The 13,985-nt window shown below is 34.5% G+C and overlaps 1 protein-coding gene across 1 annotated transcript in view; it reads right to left on the bottom strand.

Annotated features, from left to right (window-relative positions):
* Positions 1–5,821: 5,821 nt before the first annotated feature.
* ath (ATP-dependent RNA helicase DHX33) overlaps positions 5,822–13,985 on the bottom strand; it is a 58,097-nt gene continuing 49,933 nt past the window's right edge. The window contains exons 12-13 of the mRNA XM_075356401.1: positions 10,204–10,404; positions 5,822–6,210 (exon numbers count right to left, since the gene is read on the bottom strand). Of these exons, the coding sequence (XP_075212516.1) occupies positions 6,007–6,210; positions 10,204–10,404 (405 nt within the window). The 3' untranslated portion in view covers positions 5,822–6,006. The remainder of the gene's footprint in view (positions 6,211–10,203; positions 10,405–13,985) is intronic.

Here is a 13,985-nt window from a genome sequence, read left to right on the forward strand (position 1 = left end):
GAACCGGTGGGGAGGGGGGCGCACAGACTGGTTATGAATAGGTTTGGTAGACCTGCTGCCTGCTCTCGCATTGTAGAACACTGGGGCGGTCTTGGAAGTCTTTCCGGTGCCTGAGTCGGAATGACAAGAGACGCACTTCATCCATACACGTACATTTACGATTGGGGAACTGGGAGATGCTGCCCGGAGGTTGCACCCTACAAGAGTCCAGGAGCTGATCTAATTCCCGGTACGATTGTCAAGACACTTGTTTCACGACACCCATGGATCATCTTAGATGTGTTTAATGCCTTGGGAGCCTGTTAGAAGGAGGCAAGAATGGTTTTAATTCCGAAGAGCGAACCACTACAAGACAGACTCTCGTATCACCCCATTTGCCTCCTTAAACATGGTTGGAAATTATTTGAATGTCTTATTGTCAATAGCCTTAAGTCAAGGAGAATGGTGGACTCTCCCCCAACCAATAGAGCTTTGTTCGGGAGAGGTCCACTACTGATGCCCTGAGGCATGTCATAGGATGGGCACCTGACCGTGCTGCCGGGACCTGGCGTCAAAGAAGGATCCCCTTAGTGGTCCTCTTAGACGTCAGGAATTGACGTGTGTGCCTTGAATTTGGTAGTGTGCCTTAGCATGTGATTAATGAAGCCCTATAAGAGAAGAATATTAATGGATATTTGTGTTGCCTAATTAATAGTTATCTCCATGACTGACAGGTTAAAACAACACAGAAGATGGAGAGGTGTTGTTTGACATGTATGGTGGGGTTCCACAGGGGTCGGCCTCCTGTGGAACCTTGCCTTTGATGGCATGTTGAAGTTGGGCTTTCATGGGGATGTTGAGTCTCAATTTTGCCAATGACCTAGCTCTCCTGGTTGCTGGCAAAACTGAGTTGGAAGTTGAAGAGGCTACTAATATAACGGTTAGGCAAATAATCTGTGATTAAAAGCAAGAGATTTGAATCTAGTTCGCTCCGGCTAAAACATTAGCGGATGCATTCATCAGGGGGAGGCGAATCAGAGACATGTCTGTTGAAATTAGAGATACTAATATACCCACATCGAGGTCTGTAAAATAACTCGGCATGTGGTTGGAAGGGAGTCACCTATACAATGAGCATATAAAGGTCACCGAGTCTGCTGAAGAGACTATTGTTAACGTGAATCGGCTCATGAGTGATCACTGCGCATCCAGAAGACGGCTTATTCTGAGAATGACCTCTTTGATTATATTTTATGTAGCCCCAGCTTGGGAAGAGGGTTTCCAGAAGAAGAAGAATGTGGATAAGATATCGGCATTACAGAGGTGTATGTTGATTAATGTAACAGCCTCCTTGTATAACAGTGTCTAGAAACGCATCTGAAGTAATTACGAGTATTCCTCCAGTGAAACTAAGGGCTCAGATGCTATCACGTGTATATAATAGGATGCCTAAGATTGAGGTTAACGTGTCTTACTTGATGAGTGGTAAGACAAGTGAAGTGTCTCTGCAATGGGAGAACGGACGAGGTGAATAATTCTATGGGTACATGAGTGGATGCAGAGAGGCTTTGGTGAGGTGGGCTTCTACCTTTCCCAGCTTTTGACTGGACATGAGGATTTTGAGGCCTACCTCCATCACTTTGGTAAGCAAGAATCCCCTGCGTGCAGGTACTGCAGTATGTTAAATACACCTGAACTGGGTTTTGTGTAATATGTGGGACATTGTCTGACTGAGTCTGGGGTTGAGCTGGCTCACCCCTAAATTGAGTTGCGAGTATATGCTTACTGGAAGGAGACAGTGGGAGTCAGTCGTGAATTTAGCAACACGCATCCTAAACTAAAGATCAGGATGCTAGGGAATGGGATGGTGTATGACAGGTAGAGACTTTGAGGGCAGCTTTGCACAGGAGAAGGCGGCTCGCTAAGGTGGGTCACCTTTGATGAGTGACTGAGGACCCCTCTTGCTCTGAGGAAATAAAACTAGTCCAGGCTGGAGCCCTCTCTCACTGGAAGGCACTAGTTAGAGGCAAGGCAATGTAAAAACCAGAGTCCTGGCTGAAGCCTCCCTCATCGGTGGGGGGCACCGGTTAGAGACATGGCAACTTAAAGGACTGAGTCCCAGCTAAGAGGGTGATCCTCCATGGGGAATGACATAGCCAGATCTCACAGGGTTACCCTAGGGGTTAGAGGCCATGGCACCTGCTGAGGCTCTCCAATGCTCTGGCATAGGACCAGCTTCAGTGATAAGGGTTGGGAAAAAATAGATTGTGTATTCAGTTTATACTTAAAAGTTTTTCAAGTTTGTATTTTAATTGAGCTAGTAAAAATTAGTTATGTAAAAAGTATGCATTTATTTACGGTCACAAAAAATTAAAAGATATTCTTTCAGCTGAGGAAATCAGTAATTGTGCAGCAGGCCGTAAACATAATATTCTGAAATTGTGTATAACAGATTGGAAAAAGAAAAAGAGAAGCTTACGGATAGTAGCAAAAGTAGAAAAGCATTTTGCGGCAGAATTTGGAAGTTTCCTCAAGTAGAATAAAAGTTATTTTCTTACATTCAAGACATTCCTTGCTCAAGCAAAGATTTGCTGTTTCAACAGAAATGGAACAATTAAAAGACATGCAAATCGTGAGGGAACTTCAAATACCAAATTCTGAACCAAGACAAGAACAGTTAAATCGTTTTATGAACAGGTATGAACACACATCTATTTGTCAATGTTTGCTGTATACCTTTGAGGAAAAATTAAACAACTGTTTATTTATTGATAATATTGTTTATTTATTTATTTAGCATATGGCACCAAAACACAACACCAATTACAGACAAAATTACAAACAAAAATATAACAGACTAATATATGCTACTGATTCTGGAGTCGCCATCAGGAAATATTCTGGATTCCCTTCATAAGCTGTCCTAGGGCAAACTTCTGTGATGTGTCCAAAAGTTTGATTTTCACCACACTCACAAAGGGGTGTCGATGTTTTACCCCATTTATACAGGAAATAGGCGCACCTACCATGCTGGGTTCATATTCTGTTTAACGTTGACCATGTCTTGCGTGGCCAGTCAAAACCCGGAAGCCTTTGAGTAATACATGGGATTTGGTTATTCTGCTTTGTGATCCATTCTTGATGCCAGGCGTCAGTTAGGTTAAATCCATCCTCGGTGGCAGCAATTGCTGTTTTGATAGGTGGCTTTCTAGATCAAAGGTGACCACGATGGGCATCCTCATGTATTGGTAGGTTTTGATTGTCCATAATCTTCTTGTACTCTCTTACAAGAACGTTCATACGGCGCAGGTTTGGGGGTGGTATGTGGCTCACTACCAGGAGCCATTCCACAGGAGTAGACCTGATAACCCTGGCAATCATTCTCATAGTGTTATTAAGTTGAGCATCAATTCTATGAACATAAGGGCTGTTACGCCACACTGGCGCACAATATTCAGCAGCCAAGAAGACCAGGTTCAGAGCCGATGTGCGCAAAGTGGAAGCCGATGCTCCCCACGTTTTTTCACAAAGCTTATGTATAATGTTGTTTCTCGCTTTCAATTTTTCTGCAGTTTTCATTAGGTGCTCCTTAAATGAAAGCGTTCTATCAAGTGTCACGCCTAGGTATTTTGGTGTCTTACTGTGAAAGAGCTATGTATTCTTGATATAATTTTAAGCTCCCTATTAGTAAACTTGTTACTCAGATGGAAGCTTGACACCTCTGTTATATTGACACCTCTGGGATTTTTCCAGTCACCACCGTTACTAATGACACATGCGCGCGTGCACACGCATGCACACACACACACACACACACACACACATATATATACCTCACAATATGTTATTTTATTTAAGAATAAAAAAATTAATCAGAAAAATAAATGTACTATTTGTAGGTGGTTTTCCTCCTTTCAGGGCTTAGAACCACAATGAAATTACAGAATTATTAATTAATAATTATACTTATCGAAAAACATTAATTGTAACATAAGTTTTTAAGAAAAAATTTAAAAAATGAATATTAGGCTACAATAATGGTATATAATTATATAGTCAAAATGCAGGAAATACATACCTTAAAGTAATCACGTCTTTCTTCTGGTAATATTGGCTGTTTGTGCCAAGTTGCACCACTGTTTTTGAAGGTCATGTTCTACTCTTGACATTATGAAATTAAATGTTTCTGGAGTCATTCTCACGTATTTTAAAAAATGGTCTTTATAATTTTTCAATTGCAGAAAAAAATGATACTCGCTGTACAATTTTCTCTCCTTATTTATGTCATTAATTCTCTTGTCCTTAAAAAACACAACTTTTTGTAAACATTTTCCATAAGAAATTCATCATCACTGTTGCTACTGAAGCTCATCTTCAAATATCGACAACTCAACGAAGATTTAGGCGCATACTCAACCACATTTACAGTACATGATTTCACTGTGCACACTCACTAACATGAATAAGTTACCTGCGACCAGTGCCGTACGCAACCTGCAACAGCAACCTGCGGCCAGCTTTGCTGTGTGCTTACTCTAATAGAATAAAAGATGACTGTTGTATTTCTGGTTGCCAAAAACTGTTTCATGACAACAGCAGTTTTTTTTCACATAATGTTGTGTGGAGCAATCACTTATTATTAGTAAGATGTCTGATTCATGTCCTACACCCAATTCACAGTTTAGAAACTCAGCGGTAATTGAGTTTAGAAACTCCAACTGTCCTCAAGAAATGCTTCAACTTTTGGCAACATTTTCAAGCTTTGTGGAAATTAAACATTTTTTATTGCAAAACAGGAACTAATCTCCTTATGTTTACATATTGTTCTTATTTATTTACATTTATTTTACATGAGGTTGCTTAAAAATTACCAAAAAATCATGGCATTTGGCAAGCTTGTATTTAAAAAAAATAAACACAATTGAAGTGCTACTTGTAATGTTACAATAAGTAGTGAAACAGTATTACAATAAACTACTTAAAAACTTACAATAAATCCAATACATAATTGAATGTTTCTTCTATCAGTTGAAACCTTCTATTTTTGCTACCACATGATAAAAATGCAGTTTGGAATGTTTATTTGCAGTAACATATCAAGTGTATTAGGATTACTTAAATAAAACTTAGTTTCAAAATCCCCCCACAAATAAAAGTCAGGATGACAAATGGTGACCACAAACTGTGAGTAATTAGGTAGTCCAAAATTGTGTAACACTGCTATTGTTGAATTTGCTGTATGGGTTGTTACTCATCTTGTTCTTTTCAATGGTGTGATTCATCACTCTAACAGTGCTACGAAGATAAAGAAGTTTCTTAATAATACTGTGACATAACTTTCTTTACAAAAGATATACAATTGATAATTCTCTAATGAGGCATGGTACACCATACCCTGACTTTCACAAATTAAAAGGCTGCTCATGAAATACATGTAATTGTGAAACTCTGACCACTCTAAAAAATAGTAAGTTAATAATTAAGGAATCAGTAGATAACCAAAAAGACAAATGGAGAATGATAGAGGAAATTGAAAATCCAAGAAAAATATAATAGAAGATATGACAAAGGACAGAATAAAATACCAACACCAATGGTAGATACCTCTTAGGACAAAGCGCCTAATGAGGATCATGAATTCAATAAGTATCTAACAAATAATTACTTTATGGAGTAAGAGAATTAAAGACAGGATAAGCTAGAGAGAAAATACAAAAATGGAACAAATATGAAAATAGAAGTACTGGTGCAAACAAAAAAAAAGTACAAATAGGAAATAATACTAATAAAAATAGAAGGGAACTAGAAGAAATACAATAGCAGTTGCAAAAAAAGACATACCCAAGAAAATAAAATATGTTTTAATTAAAATTACATTTTTATCACATAATTAAAATACAAATATTTACCGATACATGTACACCATCCTATATTTATAGAACATATTCATGACTGTAAAAAAAATAGAATTTGTACTCAGGAATGAGATTTGTTAATATCTTAGGCAACATGGTAACCTCATAAAATTCAATCTTGTGATGGATGTTTGCGATGTGGATGTAAGCGAGCATAATTGGGCATTACTTCTTCTAGCCAGTCAGGATCAATTGGTGAAACATGTTTCATATACACTCTATTAGTCTGTACTAGTTCAGCATAAAGAACACATGGAGGTAAAGAACCAAACACAGCAGATGATGGATGAATACAAACTCTCTGACTTGACCCAACCTTTAACAAAAAGTTTTAAGTAATATCAATATTTACAGTTAACATATTATAATAATAATTATTATTATTATTATTTGTTTATTTGCTTTGTTTGTGCAACAGAACAGTTACACAAAACCTTTGTATGTTGCACAATATCACATAAAATCACAAAAGAACAGCCACAAGTCAACAACCCACATATAAATTAAAAATACAATATTCAAAACACAATAATAATAATAATAACAATTATACAGTCAAATACAAAAAAAATAATAATTAGAACTTTAAAAATGGTAGCTATGGAGTGATAATAAAAACACATAGATGAAAACATTCAAAAACAAAAACACAATATTACAAATACATTCCAAATAAAACAAGTTATAAGCAATAATCCTTAAAAAACAACAATAATTTTAAAATCATGAAAGTGAGCATTACACAAAGGACAATAATCCATCGCCATGTAACCCTCTCAAATTTTTAATGAAGATCTTCCCAAAAGCTTAGCTTATCCTGGAACTCCACTGCAACACTGGTACACCACTCAATCGGAGACACGGTGGAACCAACCGGTGTCACAAATTGCCTAAAAGACCTCACTGACCTGGCCTGAATCATTTATAAAAATAATAAAAAGAAGGGGACCCAAAACAGAGCCTTGGGGCACTCCAGACTTAGCCAAGAAGGATTCCTCAGACATCTGTCCACCAAAACACACTGAAAAACGCCTGTCACGAAGATAAGGGGACAGCCAATCATTTAAACGATCGCTGAAGCCGAAGCCAAAACAACTCTTTGATAACAACAAATGATGAGGCATCTTGTCAAAAGCTTTGGTAAAATCAAAATATATCACATCTACTTGACCCCTATGCTCAATTGCATTAACTGAATCCTGCAAAAAGGCGGCCAAATTAGAAGCTGGTGAACGACCTTTAATAAATCCATGCTGAAATGACGATAACATCGGGAGAACATGGTCATAAATATGTCCAAATAGAATCCACTCAAAGACTTTGGAAAAGGTACCGAGGATAGAAATAGGCCTGAAATTATCCAGAGAAGGGACACCAGGCTTAGGTATAGGAGTAATAACTGCGTGTTTCCATATGGAAGGAAAAGAAGAAGATGACAAGCTCCAATTAAACAGGGAAGCCAGGATAGGAGAAACAATCTCATTTAAACCTTTGATAACAAACGCAGGAATCCGATCCAAGCTGACCGCCTTGGATCGGATTTAAATTTACTATTATTATAATAATAATAGTAAATTTACTCTTAAAACTTTTAACTTGCAGATCCAGTCAATCTTATTAAAACAAGAAAAATATGTATGAACTCAAAGAAAGTCAGACCAAAAGCAAGCAAATCTATACTACACAGAGACCAAATCTCAACTCTAAAGATATCCTTTCTCACATAAAAGTATTTTTATCCAAATGATGAACAGTCATTAGCAACTATTTTTCAATATTTCTTGAAGACTATGTTGAATTTTTCTTTCCAGAAAAATGTGAGAACTAAATGGTTAATAAATTAACAACAATGACAGTATGATATGTTTAAATGTATCAAATAACAGAAATAGTATGTTTTAAATCTCTTTACTTGGCAAAGGTATAATAAGGTATGTTGCAAGGTTATTACAAAACATAATGTTTTTTAGTTACAGCTCTTACATAAATCAGTTAATTAGAAATGATGGCATTTATCATAAGCAGAGATCCCTGACATATTAAGTATAGCAATTATTACTTGTAATGTAGGTACATGAAACACTGGCAATCTTTTTAAAATAAGGAAAGAATGTACTAAAAATATTTGTTAAGATATTATTTCATGATTTCCAAACTTAAAATTATCACCCGCAATTATGATCATAATTATCGTAGTATTTCAATAAAAAAAGTCTCCATTAAATGTTGAACAATGTTAAAGACACCTTAAGACTGAAATAGTACCAATGTAAAAATAACAATAATTAAACATAAAACAGAGACTTAAGTCTACTTTGTAGATTATTTTTCTTTTTTAAGGTAAAGGTTCAAATGAGAAAAAGTCTTGACATCAATTAGAAGTCAATTGATCAACTGAACTATAAAGAACAGCATAAATGGGTTGGTTAGTTTGGATTGACAATTTATTTCTAATATTTTTCCAATCTTGTTCGCAGCATAATTAATCAACATAAAATAAGCATTATCATTATATTCTATCAGTTTCAAAAGAAATCAAATAAAACATTATTGCTTGATTATTAACAATCTTAATGATATTAATGTTTGTGTTTTTACTTAAGCTGTTTAAAAGAAAAAAAAAACAAAACCTTTTAAATGAACCAGACGAAATCTCGCAGCTGTTATGAGTGGATTAATCATCGGCCGGCAATAATTACAAGCAAGTGAACATTTTTATAAGGAGATATTAATTATTCACTTGATTTCAAAAATTAATTCATTGATCTCTACTTGTAAGGTTTGTGGTAATACAGAAAGAATTCATGATATATTCAAATGGCAGCGTCACTCTAATCAGTGGCACCCAGTAGCCACTAAGCTATCCTAATTTAATGTAATCACAAATCCAATAACCCTCTCTTTTTCCTGTTTAGCCTCCGGTAACTACAGTTTAGATAATTCTTCAGAGGATGAATGAGGATGATATGTATGAGTGTAAATGACATGCAGTCTTGTACATTCTCAGTTCGACCATTCCTGAGATGTGTGGTTAATTGAAACCCAACCACCAAAGAACACCGGTATCCACGATCTAGTATTCAAATCCGTGTAAAAATAACTGGCTTTACTAGGACTTGAACGCTGTAACTCTCGACTTTCCAAATCAGCCTGATTTGGGAAGACGCATTAACCACTAGACCAACCCGATGGGATAAAAATCCAATAACCCTAGTCTTGAATGAAAATAATCTGATACACAATTGATAAAAATAAACTGACTGTCTCTAAAGATGATATACACTTTCTGTAATGTCAGTCATACGTGATACTATAGTACATTTTAAAATAAAAAAGATTAAATTAACAACACAACTAAATTAAAAATTTCTAAATAATCCATTTAAATCACCTGTGATTGGTTGGTTAACATTGGTTGGTCACAAAATTAACTGAACAGTGAAAATATGGTCCAAAAGAGCACAATTTCACTTATTTTATAATTTCATATTTCATCATAATGAAAGGTTAGGAAAACAAAAATAATTTTAAGATTAAATTCTGTTGCCTATGAAGCTAAGGAATGCCTCATCTTTGCATTACAGAATAACACTATCCCGCTAGTTAAATTTTTCCTTCATTTCTATGAAACAAAATTTTACTACATACACGTATGCTCAAGGACCAAGAATTATATTATTATTTTTTTAAATAATTTGACATGAACCTACAGGTTTTTAATTATTTGCATACCATTTTTTTCTGGTCACAAGAAAAATATTATTTATATATTTAATTATTATAATGAAAACATAAACAGTCTAAGAAGCCGGCTGAACCCTGTCATACACCAATCCAAAAGAAAGATTACAATAAACTACTAATAAAATGCAAACATAAGACTCTCCTGCAAACTAAAACTACAAATCAGTATTAAATATTGCTTTCTTTTGATGAATTTCTCATGTAAAAATCTTAAAATAGTAGGTTTCCAAATCTTGAAAATATCATGAGTTAACTATTAGACATTAATATATTTTCTTATAATCAGAATTGTTAAATAGAATAAATTTTGGGAATTTGTAACTGCTGTCTTTCCAAGCACTGTGACCTCAGTGTTAAATATTAATGATGTTAATAATCAATTTGCATAAAAAATTTCATGAAGATAGATAACAAAAAACACAATACTAGAATCGCAAAAAATTACAAGAATATTCTTGAAAAATAATAAAAAAGTCAGTGAATATACAAATCCACATTTAAAAAAATTAAGATACAAAAATTGATTTATACAAAAAATCCTTCAATAACTGGGTTGATTACTTACAGTAACATAACTTTTATCACGTTGAAGCTCAGCAAGGTTCATAAAAAGCCCAGTTAGAAACACCTTCCGTACTCTCTCCATATTATTTCCACAAGATGAAATCACCAAATTATTATTACGGCAGAGTTCAGTCAATTGTGTTCGAACCTCACTTGCATATTCCATATTCCATGAATTCATAAAATTATCAAAACACCACTTCTGAAAATGAATTAGTACAAAAATATTACATTTTAAAAAATAACTTCATACCGTATGAGTATCAAATAATTGAAACTTCTTATGAAATTTTTTACTACATGAAAATAATCTGATACACAATTGATAAAAATTAACTGATTGTCCCTAAAGACATATACTTTCTGTAATTTCAGACATAAACGGTACTATAGAAAATACAATTGGACCAAATTAAATTAAATTAAATTCTTTACTATTGAACCTTTCTAACACTCACTATATCTGGTCACATCTCTCAATTATAAAGATTACTGTACTAATAGTAAAATTAAACAAAAAAAAAAGTCAATATTATTCACCTCAATAAAAATTAAACAAGTTTTACTCTTAGCTATGAATTACAACAAACCAAATCAGTATTAAAATAAGGGTCATACTATTGAATCTCACAAGCATAATTAATTAGTACATCATGTTTTTCAAACAATCCATTTTTTTCCTATGATCTGTTGTGCAGTGAATTATAATCAAATTTCTCAACCACAAAGGTGTCTAATCCCAAAATTTTGACTCATCTCCAGACATAGTTTGGAGATGCTATCCTGACAAAAACTCGAGTGTTTGATTGGGTCAAAAAATCTTTTAGTGAGCCATGACACAGAGAACAAAAGTCACGAATAGTTATCTGCATACCAGTATCAAAGATAACAACATTCAAGCCATTAACAACTTTGAGAAAGGTGAGTGCTGCTAAAATTGAATTAGAAATGGGCATAAATGTTCGGAGTGTACATACAATGTTGACAGACACTTTTGGATACAGCAGTGTCAGTGAGATGGGTTCCATGTTTTCTCACTGAGGCACATAGAAATGTCTGAAAAGACATCTGTCAGCAGCTTCTGAATCATTTTGAGGAAGGAGAGCAAGAGAACAAGTATGGAGTGTTGGAATCATGGGGGGGGGGGGGAATTTGTTGGAATCAAGAAACACCAGAAACACTTCAATCGAGAACCAAGAAACATTTATCAACTGGAAAGTTCTGGCAACTGTGTTTTGGAACTCAAAAGGTGTCCTGCTGATTGATTTACTGCATGACTGAAGTACAGTAAATGCAGTATACTACTGCCAGTTGTTGGATGACTTCAGGTCACAACAAACAATGTCAGCAATTGATTTGCAACATCTTCCTTCTCTATGACAATGCATGGCCACATACAGCAACTCAGACTCCGATAAATTCACTAAAATTAAGAGGACACCTATTGAACACTCACAGTACAGTCCAGATTTTTCACCGCTTTTGGATTTCCACATGTTTGGTTTATGGAAAGAAGCTTTAGGAGGGGAAGATTTAAAGACAATGCCGCAGTCAAGCATTATGTGCACAACTAGTTGTTGGGGCAGCCATCCTGTTTTTTTGATAAGGGGATCAGGAAGCTATCTATCTGTTGGAGAAAATGTATTTCTGTTGAAGGAAACTATGTACAAAAATAGAGTTATTTATTTATAATTTCATATAACATAAAAAAATAAAGCTAAAGAAGACTATATAAACAAATTCTGGTTTGTGTTTGAATGACTCTTGTAAATAATATTCATAAACTAACTTCAATTTCCCGCTTAATTTACACCTTAGTTTTTCAAATTTATCTGCCATGTTTTGGTTCCCTACGTACTAAATCATACTGTATATACAAATAATTTTTCAGACATATTTCTATAACATTTATTTATTTATCTGATTGAATATGTCATAGTCATGTAATTTACAAGACAGAGACGTCATAGTTATTCATAAACACACTGTCATAAAGCAAACAAAACCCAAAAATCAAACATGTTAAAAACTGTAGATTTTTATACAATATAACAAACCTATATCAATGGGCAGTTCCCAACTTGGAAAACTAAAAAAAAATTGAAAATTTTAAAATCCACTTCACCAGAAATAATTTTCTTAATAAAATAAACAAACAGCATTCTTTCTTTATTTTTTTGTTTAGCCTCTGGAACCACAGTTAGTTATTACTTCAGAGGATGAATGAGGATGACATGTATGAATGAAGTGTAGTACTGTACAGTCTCAGGTCAACCATTCCTGAGATGTGTGGTTAATTGAAACCCAAGCACCAAAGAACACCAGTATTTGGGTGCAAGCAGAAAACTTACTAAAGCACATTACTAGTTCTAATCCTTTTTTTAACCTCACAGAGCACATCAATTGTCCAGCATCATTAGTGTAGCACGTGTTTGTCACACTTTTACTTTATGTATAATAGCAGAATGCATTGAACAATCTTACTGATAAAGTTCTGCTGTGAGTTGTGATACACAAACAGAAACAATCTGTAAGATTAAGGAGGCTTTCATGAACAAAGCACTAAGGGTTACACAGATTAAAGTGGTATAATTATTTCACAATGGCCAAACTTCAGTTAAGAATAAAAAACAAAATGTAGTTTTGTTAAAAAGTTTTTATTCAGTTTTGAATAAAAAACAAAGACTGTTAACAAAACTGAAATCCAAACAACATGCTAAGTTTGATAATGGAAAATTATCGGTTGAACATCAAAAAAATTCCAGGACACAGAAATCAGCAAAGGTTACATATAGATGATTTAGCAGATGATTTCTGGATGCAGAGAGGCCATGAAATTTGTTCCAAAACTGATTTTGCATTAACATAAAGAGATTTGTTTTTTAGACTGCATAGAATATGGGGAAGGCCAACAATGATCCTACTTCCTTAAGACCATGATAACTGAACTGGTGATGAAACTTGGGTGAAAGTTACAACCCAGAAACCAAAGCTAAGTTCTAACAATGGAAGTCACTATCAGTCCCACAGTCAAAGAAAGCAAGATAGGTGAGGAGCAAAGTGAAGGTGATGCTTGTTTTTTATACATTTTTTATTGAAGAATTATGCATCGTAATAAACAACATAAAGCCAAACTGACAAAAAACCAGTAATATAGGATGTTCTGCTTTGTCTTCATGATGTAATTTGGTATAAGAAGTGAGACATGGTAACTCATCCAAGTGGCAGTTGCATTAAAATAACTCACCTGCCCATTTATCAATTCTAATTCAGGATTTCTTAATCATGCATACAACTTCTCAGACTCACCAGGCTCCTGAGGATTTTATTATTCCCAAGGTGAAGATGCTGCTGAAAGAGACAATCTAGCCAGAATGACAAATATGACACCCAATGCAGGTAGTAGTCATTCCTAAAGAGGATTGTAGAAAATGTTTCCAGCAATGATAGAACTGCTGGTTCTATCACTGCTGGTAAGTGTGTAGAATCACAAGGGAAAAAACTGCTTCAAAAGAGATAACTGGAAGCTACTTGGTAAGATATTTTATTACACAGCCTATAGTCAAGATACAATTTGAACAAACTCATACAATGTAACATAAACAGATTAAAAAGCAAACAAATACAAGAAATAAACCAAATTTTCTATAACAAAATACCATAAATAAGAGAAAATCTAAGCCTATGCTTGTCGAATTCATGTACTGAAAATTTTATGATTTATAAAAATCTTATTTACAAAATGATTAATAATTAGTTTTAATTTTATAAGAATTCCTTCTA

Source organism: Lycorma delicatula, chromosome 2 (assembly GCF_047948215.1).
Source record: "Lycorma delicatula isolate Av1 chromosome 2, ASM4794821v1, whole genome shotgun sequence".
NCBI lineage: Eukaryota > Metazoa > Arthropoda > Insecta > Hemiptera > Fulgoridae > Lycorma > Lycorma delicatula.